Source organism: Xenopus laevis, chromosome 5L (genome assembly GCF_017654675.1).
Source record: "Xenopus laevis strain J_2021 chromosome 5L, Xenopus_laevis_v10.1, whole genome shotgun sequence".
Lineage (NCBI taxonomy): Eukaryota > Metazoa > Chordata > Amphibia > Anura > Pipidae > Xenopus > Xenopus laevis.
Window position 1 is genome coordinate 74,887,662 of NC_054379.1, and position 25,595 is coordinate 74,913,256.

General features: G+C 35.2%; 1 protein-coding gene across 4 annotated transcripts in view; it reads left to right on the plus strand.

Annotated features, from left to right (window-relative positions):
• Window positions 1–25,595, plus strand: part of LOC108716793 (cAMP-specific 3',5'-cyclic phosphodiesterase 7B) — a 160,336-nt gene that overhangs the window by 57,996 nt on the left and 76,745 nt on the right. For 3 of the 4 annotated variants that reach the window (XM_041562960.1, XM_041562962.1, XM_041562963.1), the window contains one exon: window positions 11,366–11,426. In XM_041562960.1, coding sequence (XP_041418894.1) covers window positions 11,366–11,426 — 61 coding nt within the window. Of the gene's footprint in view, window positions 1–11,191; window positions 11,277–11,365; window positions 11,427–25,595 lie in introns of those variants that run through there. The other variant, XM_041562961.1, reaches the window with a different exon arrangement.

The following is a 25,595-nucleotide window of genomic DNA, read 5'->3' on the forward strand; positions in this document are numbered from 1 at the left end:
TCCCTAAAGCTGAGCTGTTACTTCCAACAGCCATTCCTCTTACCTGGATCCTTTGAACTAGTTTGAAACATATTATCCTGTCTTTCAGATGTTTTTCCTTTGACACATTAAAGACATCATAACCACCTGCCATGTGGGCATTAGTTATTCAATATTCGTTGCTCATGTTGCTCTCAAAATTACATTTTCAGGAGTCTTTTATAGTTTAAACGTAATTGTAAATAGTCTATATATTACAATGAAAGGATTTCTTACTTGATGTTTAATTATACATTCTATGAGTGATGTAAAATAAAAACATACTGGATCTCAGTGTAAAGTCTATCTGATTTCAAGCACTTCCAAAAGTCATGGTGGATAAGGATTTAAGTTTAAGGGGGTTATTTATTAAAGTCCGAATTTATCTCAATATTTTCTGCTACAAACTCCAATTAAACCGGGGTTTTTACGCTTATTTATTATTACATTTTCCCGAAAAATTTGCTTTGCAGATTTTAATGATTTTTTCATCCGATTTTCACAATTTTTCTGAATTTTCACCCAAAAACTACGAGGTATTGCACGAAACTCAGCGCACATCCAAAAATCATTGGGACTTCTCCCATTGACTTATACGCAACCTAGACAGGTCTGAGATGCCGGATTTTCAGATTCTGACTTTTTCATCCTCGGGGTTTAATAAATACGAAAAAATTCATGATTTTTTTAAAGTCCAATTTTATAAAAGAAAATCACGATTTTTTCATCATTTTTGCATTCAGAGTTTAGTAAATAACCCCCTAACAGTTTGATACTGACCTATTGCTGTATTACAATGTTAATTTGAAGGCGTTTTTGTGACTGCGGGTGGTACCATACAATAAGGGGGGCTTGTTAGTGTGGATGTGTGTGAGAGGGAAGGTAAACTGCAGGTCTGCATGACTTGGTGGAGAAATGTTTTTCGCTTGATGTCTGAGCACTGCTATTTATACCCCTGTAAATAGTTACTATGGTTTTGTATTTGTGCATGTCTTTTCTCAGTCATTAAGTTTTCCTGGGGACAGAACTTTTTGTTTGTTTTGTTTGTAAAGCACATTCTTAAAAAGAGTGACACATCATTCTTAACCCTGAAGGAGTTTAGGATGGTAACATTGTAGCTATTGCAGTCAGTCTACGTGTACATGAATTCACATGCTGATATGGAAAGTGAGATATACTTATATAAAAGCAAATCTTTTATATAAAGGCCTGGAGGTTGGGACTGTATACTGTGTATATGTTCTTTCTTTATTTTATTTTCCAAGCATGCACATTAGGGAGTGCCACCAATAAGGATAAATAATGGATCCCATACCAATTCAGATTCCTTCAACTGGATGTTTTAAGGCAAATCCAAAAACATTGCCACTTATCTCCATTACATTGTTGTGTAGAAGCAAAACTATCGATCAGAGACTATACTTTCCCAATCATGTCAGGGAAATCTGCATTAATGTGCCTTTACTTACAGCTTTCTGTAACTTGCCTTCTGCTGTTCAGCTTGTCTATCCCTCCAACAAACTGAAACTATGGCCACTGATGGAACAACAATCTATAGTTTATTGGGTTGTTCACCTTTAAGTTAACTTTTAGTATGATTTGTATGATGAATAGAAATATGAGTAATAAAAAGCAGCAATAATAATGCATTTGTAATTTTAAAACTATGAAAAAAATGACTACCAATGAATTGGCCATTCTATAACATACTAAAAGTTAACTGAAAGGTGAACCGCTCCTTTAACATAATATGGTTGATATGTTTACACCTATGTAGAAATATGTATTAATACAAAGACAATGGAAGTTGTTCTTACGCTCAGCCTGTGTTTAGTTAAAGTGTTGGTGCGTCAGGGTTACCGCAAGCCCTATATACGCTCAAAAGTAGTAATTTGAGGAGAGCACTCCGTAGCAATTCTGCTGTGAAAATTAATTTTGACAGCAGAATTGCTACTGAGTGCTTTTCTCAAATTACTACTTTTGATGTATTAATACAACATTGTACATAGAATTGTGCCCAGCAAGTCTGTGACCCAGACTTATGGTCAGAAGCTTACCCTGACTTGCCCAAAATCTTGTGATTTACCGTAATCATTTACAAATGTTGCCATGTCTTCTGCTATTATAATATATAATTCGCCGCAAAATCACGCATGCTGAATAAATCCGCCCATCACTAGTTGTAGGAAGAAAACCAGCTCTATAACCTCAGGGATAGACAAAAGGGTAATATATAGTGTAGTATTTTTTTAAATTAGAGTTACACCTCTTTGGGAGCGATTGTTAGGGGATGTGTTCTATTCCTTCCACCACAGGGTTTACTTGCCCTTTAACTGTTTGTTGTTTTTGAGAGATATATGTGATCACCTCCTGTGTGCAGGTAGTGGATACCCACAAGTATAATACTGCTTTCAGGGCCGGATTTACATAGTGGGCGCCCCTAGGCCCACTGCCGTTCGTCGCCCCTGCCCCTCCCCTTTATTCGTGCAAATTTTCATCATCTGGACCGGAGCAATGGGGACTGATGCGTGGGAAATTTAAAAAATGATTGTATCTCCAGCGCATCCCCAGTGTTTTTCAACCAATGTGGGTGTGGTTGAGCAGCATGTCGCCCCCTTAAAATTCTGCCACCCTAGGCCCGGGCCTAGGTGGCCTTTCCACAAATCTGGGCCTGACTGCTTTAAGATAAAACATTTATGTAAAATATTCATGTTTATAACCTCCCCCCAGAGAGAGAAAGTACATATAAATCAACAATATAGCTCATTTCTATTATGGAAGTAATAATGAAAAGTTATTCATTATTACTCATCATAATCATCATCTTTATATGGTCACAAAACTCCTTAGTGACATTTACTCCTCATAATTTAAGGTGGTACAGTATCTCTTATATATATATAATATACAATTTGTATTTGTGCATTTATGGTACAGATATAGGGATCTATTATCTGGAATGCTTAGGGCCTGGGGTTTTCCAATTAAGAGAGCTTTCTGTAATTTAGATCACCATATATTGGGGGGCACATTTACTATTGGTCGAATATCGAGGGTTAATTAACCCTCGAAATTCGACCCTCAAAGTAAAATCCTTCGACTTCGAATATCGAAGTTGAAGGATTTAGCGCAAATGCTTAGATCGAACGATTAAATCTTTCGAATCGAACGATTCAAAGGATTTTAATCCATCGATCGAAGGATTTTCCTTCGATCAAAAAAAAACTTAGAAAGCTTATGGGGACCTTCCCCATAGGCTAACATTGGTGCTCGGTAGGTTTTAGGTTGACGAAATAGGCAGTCAAAGTTTTTTTTTAAAGAGACAGTCCTTCGACTATCGAATGGTCGAATAGTCGAACGATTTTTAGTTTGAATCGTTCGATTCAAAGTCGTAGTCGAAGGTCAAAGTAGCCAATTTGATGGTCGAAGTAGCCGAAATTCGAAGTTTTTTCCCTTCTAATCCTTCACTCGAGCTAAGTAAATGTGCCCCTAAGTATGCTAAAAAAAACATTTAAATATTAAACAAACCCAATAGGATTGTTTTGCCACCAATAGGGATTTATACAGCTTAGATCAAGTATAAAGTACTGTTTTATTATTGCAGGGAAAATGAGATAATTTTTGAAAAATTAGAATTGCTTAAAATTAAGTCTATGGGACATGTAATTTTTTCTACATTCAGAGCTTTCTGTGTTTTCAGATAATGGATCCCATAACTGTACTTTTCTTACAGTACTGAAGTTTTAATAGTTTTGTTACAATATAAGTACTGAAGCTATATCAGGGGTTGGGAAATCTGTGAAAATGTTAACTTTGAAAACTCAAATAAAATAAAGTAAAAAAATGAATAAAAAATAAATAAACAATGTTAGCTGCTGTAGCTTACTCTTGCTTCAGCATAGGATATCATTGGTGATATATGGAAAAGCAACTTGAAGGCTATTGTTCCTTTTCTTAGATGGCAAATTCTGATGTCTGCAGTCATTAGACATGCATGTCTATCTCAAGGGCTATGAAATATTTTTTTTAAAAAACTAAATATACTTTTTTCCACTGTGTCCAGCTGGATCATAGTACTTGTACTGTTTTGGACTCATTATTGAGAGGTCACACAGTATAAAACAATATTTTGCTTACTTGAGATTATTATTAAAAAGTTCAAGCAGCATAAGAAAGCAATTAGAAGCAATAATCTGCAGACTGCATTTCAATTTCATGCCATTGCCCTACAAAAAATAAGAAAACATTTTAAAACATGTTCTCTTTCTAAAGCAATTTGATTAAGATCGTACAATTCTTTTTTGGTTTGGAAAATATGCTGGGCTTAAGGAATCATTCTGTAAAAATGTTCTCGTTGCTATATATTTTTATATTATACATAATAACATAAACTTTTATTTTTAAATGAAAACAACTTTTTTGTCTTAAACTGCATTCTCCTGTATTTTTCTCAAACTAAAATATACATATTTTGATTATATTAATAATGAGAAAACCAGGGAGGCTTGAAAGCAGAACTAGCTGTTAACAAAGTGTATTTATGTGAACTACATATCGTAAGGGCCCTTTGCCAAAGTACATTGTATTTAAATATACAACAGGAAGTAACCCCCAAAAACACAACTACAGAGTTTACCACTGTCACATGTATACAATTAGTGGTACTAGTAAATAATTAAGTTCAATTCATAGTCCCAGATTTCATTTTTCTTCATGTGGGTTAATAATTAATAGACCATGTGAATAGCCACATACCTTATCCTGTTGGTAAAATACTTACATTAACTTCATTAGGTAATGCCACATATATGACCTACCTAGAAAAGTAACAGCTGTATAAAATGGACCAAATGAAGATAAGTACTTCATTATTAATATTATTATCACAATGAGTTCTAGGTAAGGAAAATTAATGCTTAAGTAATTCTCATCTGCAGTGTACAATATGACAGGTGTAGCACACTTAGGGGCAGATGTATCAAGGGTCGAATATCGAGGGTTACTTAAAGGGGACCCATCACCCCAAAAAAACTATTCATAATTCTATTTTGTCACATTAGTCAAGCAAAATGAACTTTTATTACACTATATAAATTATTTGAATCTTGTTTCCTTCAATCTGGGAATTCATAATTATAGCAAGCAGACAGGAGCCATTTTGTGGACACTGTTATTAAGACAAGCCTTGTATCATCTCAGAATCTTGTTTGTGCACCAGAATGGGGGACCTGATGTCCATCCCTATGCCCTGGCTACACAATTAAATTGTTAAAAGAACAGGGGAATGTGGGGAGAGCAGTGATTTCTAGCAAGTGCTGAATGGAAAGTGAAACTAATTGTCTGCCCCGCCTCTATGCCCAGGGCATAGAGGAGGGGCAGACAATATTTGATTGACAGCTAAGATGTTTTAATGAGCTTACAACGGCTATGAATGCTTTAATAAAAAGTAGAAATTGGATTTCATGTTTAATTTGAAAAGGACTTTTAATATACAGATTTTTGTGTCTGGGTGACAGGTCCACTTTAAACCTCGATATTCGACTGCCGAATTAAAATCCTTCGACTTCTAATATCGAAGTCGAAGGATTTTGCGCAATTCGTTCGATCGAAAGGATTTTCATCCATCGATCGAATGCTTATCCTTCGATCAGAAAATTGTTAGCAAGCCTGTGGGGACCTTCCCCATAGGCTAACATTGGCCTCGGTAGGTTTTAGGTGGCGAACTAGGGGGTCGAAGAATTTTTTAAAGAGACAGTACTTTGATTATCGAATGGTTGAATATTCGAACGTTTTTTAGTCGTAGTCGAAGGTCGAAGTAGCCAATTCGATGGTTGAAGTAGCCAAAAAAAACATTCGAAATTAGTGAATGGGCCCCATAGCTCTTATGTGAAGCACCAATCCGCCATACAACCTAGAAATAATTTGAAATGCTAGATGTTATTGGATAAACTTGAGTTGAGGTGTGGCATGTTAGCGTGTTATTGTCTAAGTAAACCTATACATAAATAACCGGCAGCATTTGTACCAATGCCAGTAAGTCTTGCTTAACTTGTATACACATTTATGGGTTGTGGAATGTGCCCTAACGCTCAGAATTTGTTTACTTGCTTCTAGAGGAGCATCATAGAGGATAAATGGCGGACATTCCTTGAAACATCTCCTAACAGTGCAGTGTGTAGGATAGGAAGTGCTAGGCACTGCAAGGGGCAGGAGAGGTGCAAACGCACTGCCAATCACAGGGGTGTGAGTGCTTTTTTGTGTGGGCTTTTTTGGGTTTTGCACCTCTTAGGGCACCATAACATGAGATTGAGAAAGGAGGCCTTTTCACATTAGTCCAATGTAGGGCACACATATGGAAACCTTTAGTATAGTAACTCTTTCAAACCTAGATAGAATATACAATTGTTACTTAGATAGTTATATGTAATGCAATTTCTACTTCCGTTTTTTTGAATTTTTATTACGTGAGAATGTAAAAGTTACATTTCCTAATATTTCAAACAGGGTTGGACTGTCCAGGATCCACCGGGAGTGTGACTGTCAGGGCACCCCATGAGAACTGGGCCTTCCTCCCAACCTCAATTGCTCCCAGCCCCACACCCATGCCCCCAGCTGCGGCACGTACTTCTACTCCCTTCTACTTCTTCTTCCCTCCTACCCTGTCATATGGTCCAGACGGGGGAGAGGAGAGGGGACAGTCTGGGCTGGGGAGCAGGTCTGGGCTGGCGGGGCCAAATGCATAATATAGTAAGCTCTAACAGTATGTACAAACTTTAAATGACAGATGAAATCACTGCAATTTGTAGACCATACACAAAAATGTTTAATTGCAATGAAAATTAGAGACATGATACTTTTAGAAATGATTAACTAATCCTACAAAGGCAAATTTAGTTTTTGGCTCATAAATAATATAGATAACAGTATATAGTTACACAGTCATTTGGCAGAAAAAAACATCTCCTTCACGCTTAAACATTTATGCACTGACAATTTCAATTATAAGGATCCAGATGAAGGGGAGAAACCTCAAAGAAATCGTGCCAGTTGGTTCTTCCAGACAGAAAACTGGCAGATAAATTACACCCTGGATCAACAATCCATCATTTAATAGATGGAATAACCTTTCTATTCAGTGTATTGTATCTTACAAAACTGAAAATCCCCATCTCTGGACTCACCATATCAGCATCTCTATTGTGATTATATAGGCAAAAGTTGACTGCTCACTTTGGTTACAGTTTAAACAAGGTTTATAATCAGATAAAAATAATGTTTCCTCCTGTGGCTCGATTCCATTTTAACAAGGTATGTTAGCTTTATATCTGATGGATTGACACTACTTGCCATTGCCTAGATTATAATTCACTATTTCCACCAAATAATTTTACATAACTCAGTTTAGTAATATTCAGTATACGTCTTAATATTTTACACATACTATTCACTACCTGATATCTGATAAATTGAAATCTTAATGCATCTGATTTGATTCACCCCTCTGCGCTAAATACCCTATCATTAACATGGTGTCCAGACTGAAAGGAATGTTAGACAAGGTTTGATTAACTGATATCTAAATATAAACTACTACTATGAGTTTCTGGAGCATCGGCTTTGTTTTGACCTATGGTTATACAGTATATCTATATAATTGGATTGTACCAGGAATATGAGAGATGACTATTTTGTTTTTTCTTAAATTACAATGCATGATTTTCATATGGGTTCCTTTCCTTAATAGCTTACTGGTGGCTTATGTTACATACTTATCCACTTACTGGAACCTCTGATGTTGTGTACCCACACCACATGTACTTTAAAGCTCATAGTTAAATCATTTCACTCTAGGGGGCCTGTTTATTATGCTGTGTAAAATGAAATTTGCCAAAAAAAAAACTTTGTAAAAAGCTGTGTAAAATAACTAACGGATTTATCAAGCTGTGTTTTAGTTTATGCCATGTGAAAGCCAGATTTTCCGCCATTATTATACACTGCTTCAGACTTTTGTAAGTTCCGGTGAAAGAAAAGAAAAAAAAATGTGCGTTTGGGTAAAATTACACCATTTTTTACACGCTGATACCTGGCAATATATGGTGAATTATTCTGCCATCTTTTACACCACATAATATATATATCCCCCTAGATGTTTACCAGTACTGAATTGCATGCTGCTTTCTTCTCTGATGAAGGCTAAATAAAGCCATTTAATGTGCTGGTACCAGCAAAACCTGGGAGTTAAGTGCATACAGCCTACAATCTGTCAATAGTGTGTTGCTCAGGCAGCATGGGCAATTCCTTATGGTCTGTGATATTACATGGGAGAAGGGGAACGCAAGGAGTTTAAGAATAAAGCAGTGGGTTTTAGCATTTAAATCCTCACATTAAGGGAAAGATTTAAGAATGTTTGAACCTTCGGGCTTGAGCATTCAGGCACTACAACAACTTTCATGTGGTTTCTTCATTGGAATCACTTGGCTTTCTGCTGGTCGGGGATTTATTTCTCAGATTATAGGTGCTGAGCTTTTTCATGGGATTAATAAATTGACCCTTACATTCCATAGTTTTATTGTCAAATATATTTGTATGCAATAGTTTGTTTGGGTTATCACCTTGTGTTCAGGCTTTATTTTAATAATTACTTTAAAATAAAGGCTGCTATTTAAAAAAATAACCAGATACATAGATGTTAGTTTTCTGTACAGGCTGGTCTTTGCCATGTCTGTCTATTTTTGTATAGCAACACCCCTAGTGATGTCATGCCATGCTTTCCTGCTTATTAGCCTGTAGGCTGTCTTTTAATGAAGCATGTCATGCATATGTAAATGAATACAATATTAGAATTATTTATATGTCTTTAACTTATGATTATACATCATGTATGGGCACAAAAATGTAAGAGAGTCAGATGTACTATAAAGGAGATGGAATTTACTATTTAGTGGCTATAAAGCAGATACAGTTAGCGTAGGTCTCCTGTTACATTGTAATTTCTGGCAGTCATATTATTTTTATCTGTGTTTTTTTATGGAGGGCATGTTTATAATATCTCTTTGAAAGTGTTCTGGTATAAAATTGCATATAATTAATAGCTCTGCATTCAGAAGTATCAGTCGGTGTAAATGCAAAAAAGTCTTTTGTTTTGCATTATATTGATCCTGATAGAAGAGCAGGATACAATCCCATTGATTGCTGAAATAAGCATGCAATAAAAGTCGATCTTCATATTTACAGGGCCGTAAATACAGCCGGATAAAGATTTCAGAATTTAACAGATGACAATATAAAATGAAAGGAATACACTTGTGTTCTTTTTATTGCTATATTCTTTATAGTCCATATTGGCACACTCCAATGACCTCTGAAATTAATACTAAAAAAGAATGGTGGTTCTGATGTGTTTTTCCTTCTTAGTTTTCTGGCATATGCATGCTTTGGAAATCATCCATTTATTACTACAAACAGAGCATAGTACTCCAGGGTTTTCCGAAAAGACATAGGGGCAGATTTACTAAAGGGCGAAGTGGTTGTTACTAGAGTAGTTTTGCGCCCTATCAAAAGGCGAATTTTGGCTCAGGCAAACAATCGTTACTCCACAAATTCACTTTCATTTTTTCATATTTTAAACCGAATCTTTGCCAGCGTTCGGCTACAGAAACACAGCTTCGCATTTTAGGGAATTAGCATAGTGGTAATGAATTTATGCTTGGCTAACTGGTTTGAAGTGTGGCGGATCCTTCGCTGGCGAAAAATCACGCTTTAGTGAATTTGCTCCATAAGGTTAAGCAGATTAACAAGTGCAAAACAAGCAAAGAAGAAAATAATCATACTACTAACCACTTTTTTTCTGTGTCCCTACCTTTTCCCTTCTCTGTGTCTCCTTCCTAAGCAATTTTTCTGCCCAATCAAGTCAATATTAACAAGAAATTTGCAAATTAGAAGAAAGTCTACAAAGTGAATGAGTTCTAAATATTTAACAATCATATAGACCATAGAGCACTGTATACTGTTTCTTAAACTCCAGTAAAGGTGAATCTTTTCTTGGATGTGCTTATCACCCATGTGTTTAGACTTAAAAGGGAGCCCTGTGGAAAAAAATGGTAAACGGAGTCTGGGGAGATTGGAGGTCCTACTACACTCATTATTCTGCTTCAGTACTTTACAGGTATGGGATCCTTTATCCGTAAACCCATTATCCAGAAACTTCAAATTATGGAACAGCTCTATCCCTAGTCTCCATTTTATCCAAATAATCCAAATTTTAAAAAATTGTTTTCCTTTTTCTCTGTAACAATACATAGTACCTATAGTACATATAATTAATCCTTATTGGAAGCAAACCCAGCCTATTGGGTTTATTTAATGTTTAAATGAGTTTGTGGCAGACTAAAAGGGGTTGTTCACCTTTTAATATTTTTTTAGTATAATGTAGAGGATGATATACTGAGACAATTTTCAATTGGCTTTCATTTTTTATTATATGTAGTTATTTAGCTTTTTATTCAGCAGCTCTCAAGCTTGCAGTTTCAGCAATCTGGTTGCTAGGGTCCAAATCACTCTAGCAACCATGCATTGATTTGAATAAGAGACTGGAATATGAATAGGAGAGGCCTGAATAGAAAGATGAATAATACAAAGTAACAATAACAATGCATGTGTGCCTTAGAGGGCACTGTTCTTTTAGGTGGGGTCAGTGACCCTCATTTAAAAGCTGCAAAGAGTGAGAAGAAAAAGACAAATAATTCAAAAACCATAAAAAAGATAAAATGAAGGCCAATTAAAAGGCTGTTTAGAATAAGCCATTCTATGCCATACTAAAAATTAGCTTAAAGGTAACCCACCCCTGTTAAGGTATGAAGATCCAAATTACGGAAAGATCCATTTTCTGGAAAACCCCAAGTCCCGAGTATTCTGGAAAACAGGTCCCATATCTGTATAATAGTTTTACAAAGCATCCAGTTTGTATTCCAGATTTAACTAAAATGCCTGTAATGTGTACAGTATTCATTTTGGGCATGCATTTGCCCTTTAATGGAAATAAAAACACTTTTGTTTATGTACAAAATAAAAAGCACAGGGGGGTTATCAATGGCCTTACTGTAAACACAGGGTATGTAAAAGTGACAAACCCCCACTGTTTAACACTGTGCTGCTGACAAGATCTGCTGCACAGATAGATTTTTGAGGCTGGCTAAGAAACCTTCATAGACACACTTCAGCTGCATGCTGGAAGCAAGGATCTAAGAACACGGCAGCAAGTAATCTATTGAATTTTCCATACTGTGGTTGCTGTGGAAACTTTTCCACTGAGCCCTGGATTAACGGCAATATTTTTTTTCTGTTTCAGAGGTGTGGAGAAATCTCATTTGATAACCCTGACCAGAATGCCAAATGTGTTCGCATGCTAGGTAAGATGTCTTCATGCTTTCAGTGTGAGCTGTATAATGTTACAGTGCTTCATTGCCGATCACACTTATTACGTATTATTTTTACTACTTCTGGGTAAATTCAAGAAAAAGGGCTTGCATTGGTATTGGAGTAAAACCTGCTTCTTAAATATTCTCTGCGTCCTAAAACACCCTTAGCCTCTATTAAAGATATTTTATAGGAATGATGTCACAGGCATTCTGGTTTACATGCCTGGAAGCTTGTTGGAAATTGGTTTGGAACATGCTTGCAGCTCTTAGTTCATATTCTCCTAAACCACATTAAAATTGTTTCTTGGCACTCATTTTATAGTATTATATGGTCTTTGAAGACACAGAAACCGTATGGAAATGCATGAACCGTTTATTACCAGCAAACTTCAGTTTGATTTAAGCTAACTCTTCTTAAATGTCATCTTTAGAATTTCTGGAGCGCTCATATATTATTGAAATCATGTTTTATTCAGATACGTAAGAAATAAGACTGGAAGGACGAATAACAGGAATAGGATACTTTTGTAACAGACATTGTAAAAATTTTATAAATTGTCCAGCCAAAATTGGATTGTGATTTTTTTTTATTCTTTTAAACATGCCTAGAACAGAATGATTCCCTGAAGCATACATACTTAAAAAAGCAGAACGTGGAGTACCTTTCTTTCAAAACTTTTTAAAAGGTGTTTTAAATGCTGTCATTGTTCCCTGAGTAGTATGACCTTTTTTGTATTAAGCAAAATCTTTTGAGCAGATACAGGTATGGTATCCATTATCTGGAAACCCGTTATCTAGAAATCTTGGAATTACAGAATGGCCATCTCCCATAGACTCCATTTTATCCAAATAATCCACATTTTAAAAATGATTTCCTTTTTCTCTGTAATAATAAAACAGTACCTTGATCCAAACTAAGATATAATTAATCCTTACTGGAGGCAGAACCAGTCTATTGGGTTTATTTAATGTTTACATGCTTTTCTAGTAGACATTCTGGATAAAAGGTACCATACCTGTGCTGTATATATTTTTTATATAAAGACATTTGGAGGGCTTCTGGAGCATGAGAAAATCAAAGGGATGCAAATGAAAATTGTTTCTCATTGTGTAATGCGGCTACATAGAGGAATTAATTAACTGGTTATACCATAACTTTTAATATGTCCTTAATGGCAAACAGCAAAAGTCCTGTGCTGCTTTTTTGGCACACCATGCTATTGCATGTTTTCTAGGAGTGTCTAGTGGATTTTAAGCTATGTGATAGGTTACACAGTTACAGTTGGGTGCTTCTATGCTGAAAAATACCAACAAAGAATTCCGTAGGCCACAAATTGACAGTACTCTGGTTCCCAATGAAGTCAATGGGAGGCAGCAGGGGCAATTTCAGGTGCATCTCATTGGACTGAATATGGCATCATTAAACTATTGTGGCACAAAATAATACAACACAATTCATTCTTGTTCATGCAAGGTAAATACAGGATAGGAACCTGTCATCCAAAATGCTTGGGACCTGGTGTTTTCCATAATTTCCATACCTTAAAGGAGACCCCAATAAATAATTACAAATCCCTTTCTATCATGTTAGATGAGAAAATAAACTTTTCATACACTATATATCATTTAAATATTGTTTCCGTCAGTCATGGAATTCACAATCACAGCAAGCAGGCAGGTACCATTTTGTGGACAATGTCATTAAGGCAAGTTGTGTATCACCACAAAATCTTAATGCCCATGTGTAGTGCCCTACACAATCATAGAGGTAGGGAAGGCAATATATTATTGACAGCTCAGATATTTAAACATCTTTATATGATGTTTTAATGGAAAAAAGATTTTGGGTTCCATGTTTAATTTTCAAATGACTTTCATCATGCAGTTTTTTTATGTGTGGGTGACAGATCTGATTTTAAGGGGAAGTAAAGTTTAAAATAGAATAAGGCTAGAAATGCTGTATTTTGTATACTAAAAATAAACATGAACTTACTGCACCACAAGCCTAATTGAACAAATGATGTATGCTTTCAAAGTTGGCCACAGGGAGTCACCATCTTGTAACTCTGTCAAACATCTTTGCAAGACCAAGACACATGTTCATGCTCAGTGTGGTCTGGGCTGCTTATTGTTTAATACAAACTTTCTCCAACTCTGCAGAACCAGTGGCTGCAGCAAAATAATCCTCCAAATAGAATCCCGGTTTATCTGTTTAAATCTGGCTCCATGATCTTTGTCCCTGCAGCTGGAGTTGGAAAAAGTAAAGGGGATGTAAAGGCAAAAATAAAATCCAATCCAAATCTCTACACAGTCGCCGACTGCTCTACAGGGAAACAAACAAAGCTGCTTGAGTTCTGCATGGCTGGGAAGTAAGGCAGGGGCTCACCCTGCTGTTCATAAGTATGATTGTTTCCCTGCAGAGCAGTTAGTTACCGTCTGACAATTCCTATCCGCAGCAGTAAATAAAGGGAGAATTTCACTGCATACAGTCAGGTTTCTTATAAAACCGGTACACATTTTTTTAAATTAAAATATATTGGAGATAGGTTTCTTTTTCATTAAGGAAAGTAAAAATGGGATTTTATTTTTTGCCTTTAAAGGAACAGTAACACCAAAAAATGTAAGTGTTTTAAAGTAATGAAAATATCATGTAGTGTTGCCCTGCACTGGTAAAACTGATCTGTTTGCTTCAGAAACACTACTATAGTTTTGACGTTACTGTTCCTTTAAGACATACACCTCATGTGCCATTATAGTAATACAGCACTGCTGGAACTTAAATGCATTTTAATTAATTAATTTATTCAAGAGACTATACAACCACTATGCATAGTTTCCTTACATTTAAAAAAGGTACCTTATCATACTACAGATATAGGATCTGTTATCCAGAAAGTTACAAATTATGGGAAGGTCATGTTCCATAGACTCTAGTTTAATCAAATAATTAAATTTCTGTAAAATAATAAAACAGTTCCTTTTACTTGACCCCAACCAAATATAGTTAATCCCTTTTGGAGGCAATACAATCCTATAGAGTTTAATTAATGTTTAAAGGATTTTTTAGTATACTTAAAGGAACAGTTACGTCAAAAAATAATGCAGTGTTGCCCTGCACTGGTAAAACTGCTGTGTTTGCTTAAGAAACACTACTATTGTTTATATAAATAAGCTGCTGTATAGCAATGGGTGCAGCCATTCAAAGGAGCAAAGATTCAGGTTACACAGCAGATAGCAAATAAACTCTGTCTGTCTAATTGTGTTATCTGTTATCCATTAGTTAACCTGTGCCATATAGCCATTTTCAATTTCCGCCATTGCTTCACAGCAGCTTGTTTATATGAACTATAGTAGTGTTTCTGAAGCAAACACATCAGTTTTACCAGTGCAGGGCAACACTACATGATATTTTCATTAATTTAAAACACTTACATTTTTGGGGTTACTGTTCCTTTAAGTAGCAGATTTAGGAGTGTGGTTGCTATATATACAAAAAATGTGATTAAAAAAATCCCCCAGACTGTCCTGCACATGCACCAATCAGCAATAGGATGACGGTGGTCCATGGTCCAATGCCTTGGACACCACACAACCTATTATTTGCCTTTATTTTGAAGTGACTACACCATTTAAAGATAAACATAGTTAACATCTAAAAGCATTCAAATCAAAGGTGTTTCCAGGAAAATAACATTATTCAAAACACCTGGTCTACCCAGCCATCAGCAATAGGAAGGGAGGAACTTATTAAAATTAAGAGCAATATTTGCCTGGAACACAATCTGTGCTTTAGGTCAGTACTTGTTCCTATGCACATCATTTGCACCCTTCATACTAACGTTTGCTAGGGAAATGGAGAACAAACTGTGGGAAAATGATAAGTTAATAATTGAAATAGACAAAAGGAATAGGAAGGCACACAGCTGGCTGCTATTAGAAGAGCAGTTTGGGGAACACGAAGGGTAACAAGCAGGAATGCAGAGGGAATTTCCTTGTGGAAGTTATCTGTTTACTTTATAAATACTGAGAACTGAGATGGCATAACCTGGATTAAAGTTCAGTGTATTTGATTTGTAAATATAGATTAGAGTAGAAATAAAGTTGAATTTTGTCTGCAGTTTGAAAGCACACATCAGTACATCCATGAGTTTTCAGGCAAATGAGATATGGGAACTGTGTGTGTGTTTTTCTATATGAATGGCCAAAAGTGCTGTATAAATGAAATGCAGCCCTGATGCCATAAAAACATGCTTGGCATTTTATCTGATTTATTCTTTTGTTTTGGGGTAAATATTTCCCCTTGAGTTGACCATTGCAAAAATGCTTCTTCTGTGTAGCATTTTGGATCATCTGCTCTGTGTTATATATGGCAAAATGTGGTTAGTTTAAAATATTGATCTTTCAGCACTGTGGAATGACTGGAACAAGTAAGTTAAAATCTGTTTATATTATATATCTATGTACATTATGTTTAGACTCAGCCGATGTTTCTTTTATTTTATTTTAAAACAGTTTTAACAAGCCATGCCCTGTGCTGAGAACTCCAATTGTATTGAGCCATGTCCTATGATGCTATATCACAATGTGTAACTGCCATTGTTATGACCCTGACCCACCCAGTTACCTCCACTAATCCAACTTAAAGGGGTTGTTCACCTTTGAGTTAAATTTTAATATGATGTAGAGAGTGATATTTTGAAACAATTTGCTATTGGTTTTCATTTTTTATTATTTGTATTGTTTGAGTTATTTAGCTTTTTATTCAGCAGCAACAATCTGGTTGCTAGGGTCCAAATTACCATAGCAATCATGCATTATTTTGGATAAGGGAATGGAAAATGAATAGGAAAAGCCCAGAATAGATAGATGAATAATAAAAAGTAGCAATAACAATAAATGAGTAGCCTTACAGAGCATTTGTTTTTTAGATGGGGTCAGTGACCCCCATTTGAAAGCTGGAAAGAATCAGAAGAAGTGTAAAAAATAAATGATGAAGACCAATTTAAAAGATAATTAGAATTGGTTTTTCCAAACAATTTCATATCTATTTAAAGGGATTGTTCACTTTTAAGTGAACTTTTACATGTTATAAAATGGCCAGTTCTTAGCAACCTTTTTAAGTTCAATGGTTTTACTTGTATTAAGCACCATAGGAAAATAACAACAGTAGCAGCTATTAAATATATATATAATATCCTCAATAAGGAACAGTCAGTGTAATTCTTAGCAACTATTCAATTGGCCTTCATTCTTTATTATAGCTTTTGATTTATTTGCTTTTCTCTTCTAACTCTTTCAAGTATTCAAATTGGGGTCACTGAAGACTGGAGAGCTGCTGAACAAAAAGCTAAATCAATTGCAGATTGTCTCAGAATACTAATACATTTTACTAAAAGTTCAATCTAAAGGTGAACAACCCCTTTATTGCACTATGCTTATGACTGATGTAGGAGGGATAAAGTTGTAATGGACTGGAATTATAAAAAAGTTTTAAAGGCGGGACAGAATGAGCTGCCCACTTTCATACAGTTTATTTAAATTAAAGTCCTAGTTGATATCATTTAGAGTACCGAGCTTGTAAACCAGGGGTGCCCAGGACGTCGATCACGGTCTACCAATAGACCCTGAAAATGTTCCTGGTAGACCGCGACCTGGTGCCTGGCATTGGGAGTGAATGAGGTTTGGTTGGGCTTTGGTCTGGGATGAGCAACACGAAGGGAGGACAGACGGGCTAAGCAGCATCGAGAGTAGATCTGAGGGTAACAAAGTTGTAAACCATATGAAAAGAAAAATACTCAGTCCTGCTTCAGATTAGTAGTGCTTTATCCATTAGGACCCCAGGAATTTAACCCATCTTGAATAATAGAATAGCTAGAGCCAAATCGCAAAAGTTTTATTTCAATATATGTACTTTAAATGAAAAATATATGGATATTGGAATCATATATTGACCCAGCAGAAGGATAGCAGAAATATTTGTGTAGTCATTGTCTGAATTAAATATAGAAATTAAAAAAAAATATGCAATTGTTATTTCAATTAACTAGACTCACCACTACTGAAAATGCCATTAGTGTGTGGTTTTATACATGAAACAATGATTTATTGAATGTTTGTGTTATTCACTGTAGTATCTTGCATGAATAAAAGGTTCCACATCAAAAGAGCTGACGACTTGATAATAATGTAAGATGTAGGCTTATTTGGCATCTGTTTCCAAAATATTTGATCATGTTATTCTTCCTCGAATCTTCTGAAAGAAGAGGTGGATTACATTTAAGTATGATTTTCTGACGTAAGTAAAAGAATGTGGGAATCCAGTGCATCCCACTTCGTCAGTACAGAATAGACACAATTCACATACGAAAATAAAGGCCTTTGTGCCTCACTTGTGCCCTTGAAATGAACTGATGTCAGTGGGCTATTCTCTTATTGTTCTACTTGAAGCTGCAAGTTTAAGCAATTTTTATTGCTACATATAACGGTATGTAAATCCACTTTCTGTGTATTTGTATAATACTCTAAAGTCCCATTAGCATGTCTTTATTACATTTTTCATTGGTACTTGACAAAGGAATTGCTGATTGTTTTTAATAATAAAGGTGATGTAATAATCTCCTGTAGGAAATCACAGTAACCCTCTGCAGTGTGTGTGATGGACCTGAATATTCCTTGAAAATACAGGTATGGGATCCATTATCTGAAAAAACGTTATCCAGATAGTTCTGAATTACGGAAAGGCCGTCTACCATAGATTCCATTATAATAAATGAATCCAAATTTTTAAAAATGATTTCCTTTTCCTCTGTAGTAATAAAACAGTACCTTGTACTTTATCCAAGCTAAGATATAATTCATCCTTATTGGAAGCAAAACCAGCCTATTGAGCATATTTAATGTTTTCATGATTTTCTAGTAGACTTAAAGGAAAACTATACCCCCCAAACAATGTAGGTCTCTATTAAAAGATACTGAGTAAAACAGCTCATGTGTAAAACCCTGCTTCATGTAAATGAACCGTTATCATAATAATATACTTTTTTAGTAGTATGTGCCATTGGGTAATCATAAATAGAAAATTGCCATTTTAAAAAATAAGGGCCGCCCCCTGAGATCGTAAGATTCACTGTGCACACATACAAACCACATGTAAGGTCACATGAGCCAATCAACAGACAGAGTTCTGCCTTTTGCTTCCTCACTTCTTCCTGTTACAGTTAGTGTTGTAGTATTTCTGGTCAGGTGATCTCTGAGACAGCACAGATAGAGTCACGAAATGGTGGTTCAAGGCAAGAGATGTAAAAGGGCAATATTTATGTAAATATATATTCCAGTTTGGTAAGATTCTTTAATATGTCATTCAATTTGATATAAACTATCTGTTGCTTAAGTATTCATTTTGGGGGTATAGTTTTCCTTTAAGGTATGAAGATCCAAATTACAGTAAGATCTGTTATCAGGAAAACCCCAGGTCCCGCACGTTCTGGATAACAGGCCCCATATCTGTACTTTTTCATAGCATATTTTAGCTTCTGTCCGTGGAAAAATGTTAAATATAAAAACATTTGATTTCTCAAGTGACTAATTAACAACATATCTCATTGAAACCTGGTTAGTGGCCACATTTCCAGTGCTACAACCCTACTGTCTATAGCTGCACTATACATATACAGGTATGGGAACTGTTATCCAGAATGCTCGGGACCTGGGGTTTTCTGGATAACATATGTTTCTGTAATTTGGATCCTCATATCTTAAGCCTGCTAAAAAAAACATTTAAACATTAAATAAATCAAATAAAATTTAATTAGATCTTCGTTTGGATCAAGTACAAGGTACTGTATAATTATAATAGAGAAAAAGAAAATCATTTTTAAAAATGTGGATTATTTGGTAAAATGGAGTCTATGAGAGACAACCTTCCCATAATTTGGAGCTTTCTGGATAACAGGTTTCCAGATAATAGATACCATACCTATAAATATTTAAAGCATTGTTAGAAATTTTTAAACACTCTTTAAAAAAATTAGAACAATACCCTGACCACCAGGAAACATTGGTTTCCCAATCAATAATAAATCAAATTGAATAACCTTTATGAAAACAATGAATCCATTCCCCTGGTAGTAATAGGGCCACTATCAAACATTGCATTAAAAAATCGTATAGATAAAGCCGCATATCATGTTTTATTTAAATATTTTTAAAAAAATACTTCTCTTTAGCTTTTATGGGATTAATTGGTTTCATAAAGGTTATTCAATTTCGTTGATTGTTAGAAATTCACAATGCAAACTTGGCACTGTTCAATAGTTAACAAAAAAAATCACATGGATGAGAACAGAAGTGAGCATTCTAATACTTCTTAATTAACTAACTAACTAACTAACTTAATTGGCTTTTGGCAGAGAGCCCAGAATATGTGCAAGGTGCACTTAGATACTTTTGAAACAATTTAGGGTAAGCAAAGAAACAATTGTAACAATGTAAGATAATCAGGTCTCTTGGGAAACTGTGACTTGCAGTTTAAAGGGCAATTCACTTTCATTAGCAAAACTGTAATAACACATAAAAACCACAGAAATGTGTTCAAACTTTCATAACTTGACAAATTTTATAAAATGAAATTAGTAATTAGGAGTGTGACCACAAAAATGAGCGTGGTCACAAGCGTGCCATGATCCACACGGCAAATCTTTTTGTCCCTCTTTCTATTTCCAAAATTTTGGGAGGTATGGAACTGTAAATTTTTATTTTTATTTTAAATATATTCTGCAAAATAGCAAAGACATTTGCTTTTAGTAGTGTTTCTGCAATAACTCAATTAAAAGTTCTGTTTAAGAGATACTTGGAAATAATTTATCTCAATTGTTTTTCATTTTCTTTATTTTGCGAGAATGGGTCGCAGTGTGAGAGGCAAATGACAGATTTTCTTAGCAAGCAAAAACAAATTAAAGAGATTTTTTCACAATACTTTTTTGTGAGGGAAGTGTATGTCGTATATATATATATGTCTTATATATATATACATATATATATATATATATATATATATATATATATATATATATATATATATATATATATATATATATATATTCACTGGTATTAATGAAAAACATTCTCTGTGAAGTGCTGCGTAATATTTTGGTGTCTTATAAATAAAAGATAATGAAATTTAATTGTATACACAAGCAGCAAAAATTTTGTGACAGCTGTACATTCTGTAGAGTTAATGGAAAAGAAGTAACCGAGTGAAGTCCAGATGTACAGATAGGTTGCACTTTTTGTAGACTCAGATAGTTATGTTGTTATTATGTTACTGTCATTTTCCTTGCTAAAGTTTGTTAGTCATACTTTTCAGACCTTTTTGTTCAAGGTCAGTATTTAACAATGCCATTATTTGAACATTGAGTATTACTTAGGATTCTCTTATAGAAATCACCCTAATGGGCAAATATAGTAAGTTATGTTTTGGGTGGAAAAAATTGTTAATGGAAAAATATGAAAGACTGAATTAATGTATGTTTGCTTGATAGCTCTTGAAATCATTTTAAACTGATACAGAAACATAAAAGCTGAATGAAATTAGTAATACAGAATTTTCAGCAAAATGACTAGCAGGCTACATACACATTCTATTATGGCTACTATGGCTATAACTGCTAATATACTGTACTCGTTTTCCCAAGTCCAATGAGTCACTCAAGAACACATATTTCCTTCCATTGTGTACTAGCATGTGGCTTGTCTCTATAGGATGAATAAAGTTTCATTGACCAGAGTAGAGTTGGTAAAAAATAAATGTCTTATATGTAAAACGTAGGGGCTTATTTACTTTAATACACAACTTTTTTTATGAAAGCAAAGCCGACTAAACTCCCTTTCACAATTGAAACTCATTTATGAATAATCTTTCTCAAAAAATCAGAGCTACAAAACATATCGACAAAATCGAGCATCAATTCGTATGGTAAGATTGACGCTCCGAAAACTTGATTGTATAAAATTTTCACTGTGAAAACTCGACTTTTTCATATTATCGTATGAAAACAACAGCTTTTTCGGATTATCCAACGCAGATCATGATGTCAAGTAGGGATGCACCGAATCCAGGATTTGGTTCGGAATTCGGCCAGGATCCTGCCTTTTTCAGCAGGATTCAGATTCGGGCAAATCCTTCTACCTGGCCGAACTGAATCCGAATCCTAATTTGCATATGCAATTTAGGGAGGGGGGGAGAGAAATCGCTTGACTTTTTGTCACAAAACAAGAAAGTAAAACATGTTTTCCCCTTCCCACATATGCAAATTAGGATTCAGTTCGGTATTCGGCCGAATCTTTCGCAAAGGAATCTTTTCCAAAATAGTGGATTCGGTGCATCCCTAATGTCAAGAAACAACTTCAGGGACAGCTGCCATTGACTTCTACATGACCTTGACTGGTTTGAATAGGCGACATCGCCAAACGAGCGGATCCAGGGCCGCTCCAGCCATAAGGCATGGTGAGAATCTTTCTTCAGGCAGCACGGAGGGGCCAGTTAACAGGGGTGGCAAAAAGCCGCCTCTGGTAACTTTAAGAGCCAAATTTCCATTTTTTCCAGCTTTCTGGAGATATGGGTGACATAGGTTTAGTTATTTGTCACAGCATTGGCCAAGGGAATCAGAACAGGGCAGAAATAAGTAGGTTAACAAAAAACTGCTATGGAACGTTATGTCTAATAAAAATATCAATTGTTTTTGTAAACAGTTAATTTTTTATTACAGTTTATTGGTGGTTAAAAAAATGTTTGAGCTTGAAAATTAATAAAAAAGCTGCGGCCATCATTATCCAACAAATTGGTGCCGTCTCTTTATGGGTGAGGTTTCGGGGTGCGCGGTGCAGCAAAGGAAAGAGTGGATCGGTAAGTATAGCACCCCTGAAATTCCCTCCACTCCAGGCCTTTCACAGTCAAGAAGATTTAGAGCCAAGCCTTCTATTCTAATTGGTGCATATATTTACTTTATTCTGTACAATATGCTCCCCCCACTATTTCCACACAATTTATTTACTGAAATGATGGGGCATATTTATTATGCTGTGAAAAAAACCAATGTAAAAAGCTGTGTAAAATATCACTTTATACAATTTTACGCCATAAAAAAGCCAGATTTGCCGCTGTTATTTTACATGACTTCAGGCAGAAGTCACTCAAAAAAAAATGTATGCTGGTTTTTGCCTTGTTTTTTACACCTTTTTTTACATGGCCAAGTGTGGTGTATTACCCCACCATTTTTTTACACAGCATAATAAATATGCCCCTTGGGATTTATGAATCATCATGGTTTATGCAAAACAATTGTGAGTTGGTATTTGCTGTTTAGCTTGGTTTTGAACTGTTATTTTTTTTTAAATGAGACTATATTTTTCCCATGAGTGGGCTTTTGCCAAAAATAAAAATCTTGCTATCCTAATGGATTTTGACACAATTAATTTATAAACATTATTCAAGTGTTTATGTTTTAATTACTCTTTTTTTGTGTTTTGTTTTACATTTGTTTGATCTGTCCAGCTGATCTGACATCACTTACCTGCTGTCACTGTTTTCCCCAACACTGTCATTTTAGATGCTGTGAGGTTTAAGTAATAAAAGGCACTATGTTTGCCCAGGAGCAGTAACCTATATAAGCCAATCAGCAGGTAGCATTTACTGGTCACTTGTTTAAAAGCTATGGTTGCTATGGGTTACGGCTCCTGGGCAAACTTAGCACCTTATATTACATATGGGGGTAAATATTTTTCACTTTTGCACTTTGCCAAAAGCTTGGACTTTAAGAATTAGCTTAAACAATTTAATTTTTGACGTCTTGTGAGTGTGGGGTCCTTTAAAGCTGCCTACAATGAGACTGAACTGCACCCAGGCAAGCTATATGGGTAGTGTAGTTACCCTTTACATTGCCTCAATCAACTGCCTTTTAAAGATTCACTTATTTATTAATCTCTCTCATATTTGAACAGAAAAAAAAATGTGTCTTATGTATGAAACTTAATACAACCTATTAGGCATTGAAACTAAAATGTTCTAAAGGAGTGCTGTGATTGTCATCTTAGTCAGCCGGTAAAGGTATCACCTTTATATGACTTTTGTTATAGTTTTACCTTATAACGTCTTCATCTTGAAAAGTCATTTCGAAAATGAACTTTCCTGTTGGGCTTAGTCGATCGTGTCTCTCATTTATACAGTTCTGAAAGTGATCCAAATGATTTGGCATTAGAAATAAGATGCTCTAACAGGATTATGACATCATGTGGGAAGAATATTCAAGCAGCTGTTACATAAGCATTCTCGCTCAGCAGGGTTTACCCCTATCTTCTCTCCTCTTTTTACAGTGCTAACTCGTTGGAGAGGTGTAAATAGCTTTACTTGTGTATGCTTACCACACGGAAAGCAGCTGACTGCATGCGACATTTCCATGAAAGCATACAGCACTTATTGACAGCCAGGAACACCAGCCTTTAAACTTGTACAGATCAGAATGAACTTAACCCCTTATATGCACAAAATGCTTAGATACAGACATTCTCCTTTTATATGTGTAACCTTTACATGATATTGTGTCCTTGATCATAATGTTTTCACAATGCTAATCACCCGGATTCTCCAGAAAAGCTCAGAAAGCAATAATATGAAAAGCAAACAGCAAGAGAATAATTCCCACCATGAAGAGCTTCCCATTCGTCATACCTTATTTCATTACTTTATCCTATGGCCTATTGTAATAAGCTAAAAAGATATTAAAGTAAGGATTACAATGAAACTGCAGTGTATACTGCAGTTGGCACATTTGCAGGAATATATGCAATTTAAAATAATCATTGCATACAATTTTTCCTAAATAGAATTTTTCGTGATAAAAATGACAAGCCGCATGCAAAGGGCAGGAAAAAGCTGAAGCAAAAACAATGAAATGAAACGGATTTAAATGGGAAACCATTTAGAAAGGATGTATGCATATTTGGTAGCAAGAGAGTAACAGCAATGCTGCAGTTGGACTTTTTTGAATTTTTGCCTTGTGCAGTTTATAAGTTACAATTGCTGTTTGTCTTTTGCTATGGCTTGATGGGGGCAAGTGATTGTATTTGGCGATTAGTGGGTTACAATGTTTTAATGTATTAAACATTTATAAACAGTAGTGTGTGAATTAATGAGATTAAATATATATCTTCTTACCTTTCTTTTCTTTAACTCATTAACGAAACCTGGTGACATATGTTTATATAGAATACACACTACTTAACAATGTATAGTCTAAGACAGTAATATTTAGTCTATAACTTGCCTAAATAAGACAATTAAAGGGGTGGTTAACCTTTAAAGGAACTTTTCAGTGTAAAAATAAAAACTGGGTAAACAGAAAGGCTGTGCAAATAAAAATTGTTAGTTTTTTTTGCCTAACTAACTATAAAAATATAGTTAGTTAGGCAAAAATGTAATGTATAAAGGCTGGAGTGACTGGGTGTGTAACATAATAGTCAGAACACTACTTCCTGCTTTGCAGCTCTCTTGGTTTACACTGACTGGTTACCCTGGTTACCAGGCAGTAACCAATCAGAGACTTAAGGGGGGGCACATGGGTCATATCTGTTGCTTTTGAATCTGGGCTGAATGCTGAGGATCAATTGCAAACTCACTGAACAGTTATGTCCCATGTGGCCCCCCTTCAAGTCGCTGACTAACTCAGAGTTATAGAGCTGAAAAGCAGGAAGTAGCAAACTGACTATTATGTTACACTTCCAGTCACTCCAGACTTTATACATTACATTTTTGGCTATATTAGAAACATTTTTTATTTTGCACAGCCTATCTATTTACCCAGTTTTTATTTTCACACTGAACTGTTCCTTTAAGTTAAATTTTTAGTATGTTATAGAAAGGTCGATTCGAAGCCAATTTTAAATTAGTCTTCATTATTTTTTTTTTACGTTTTTTAATTATTTGCCTGTTTCTTCTGACTTATTCCAGCTTTCAAATGTGGGTCACCGACCCCATCTAAAAAAAACAAATGCTCTGTAAGACTACAAATGGATTGTTATTGCCACTTTTTATTACTCATCTTTTTATTCAGGCCTCTCCTATTCAATTTAGAGTCTCTTATTCAAATAAGTACATGGTTGCTACGG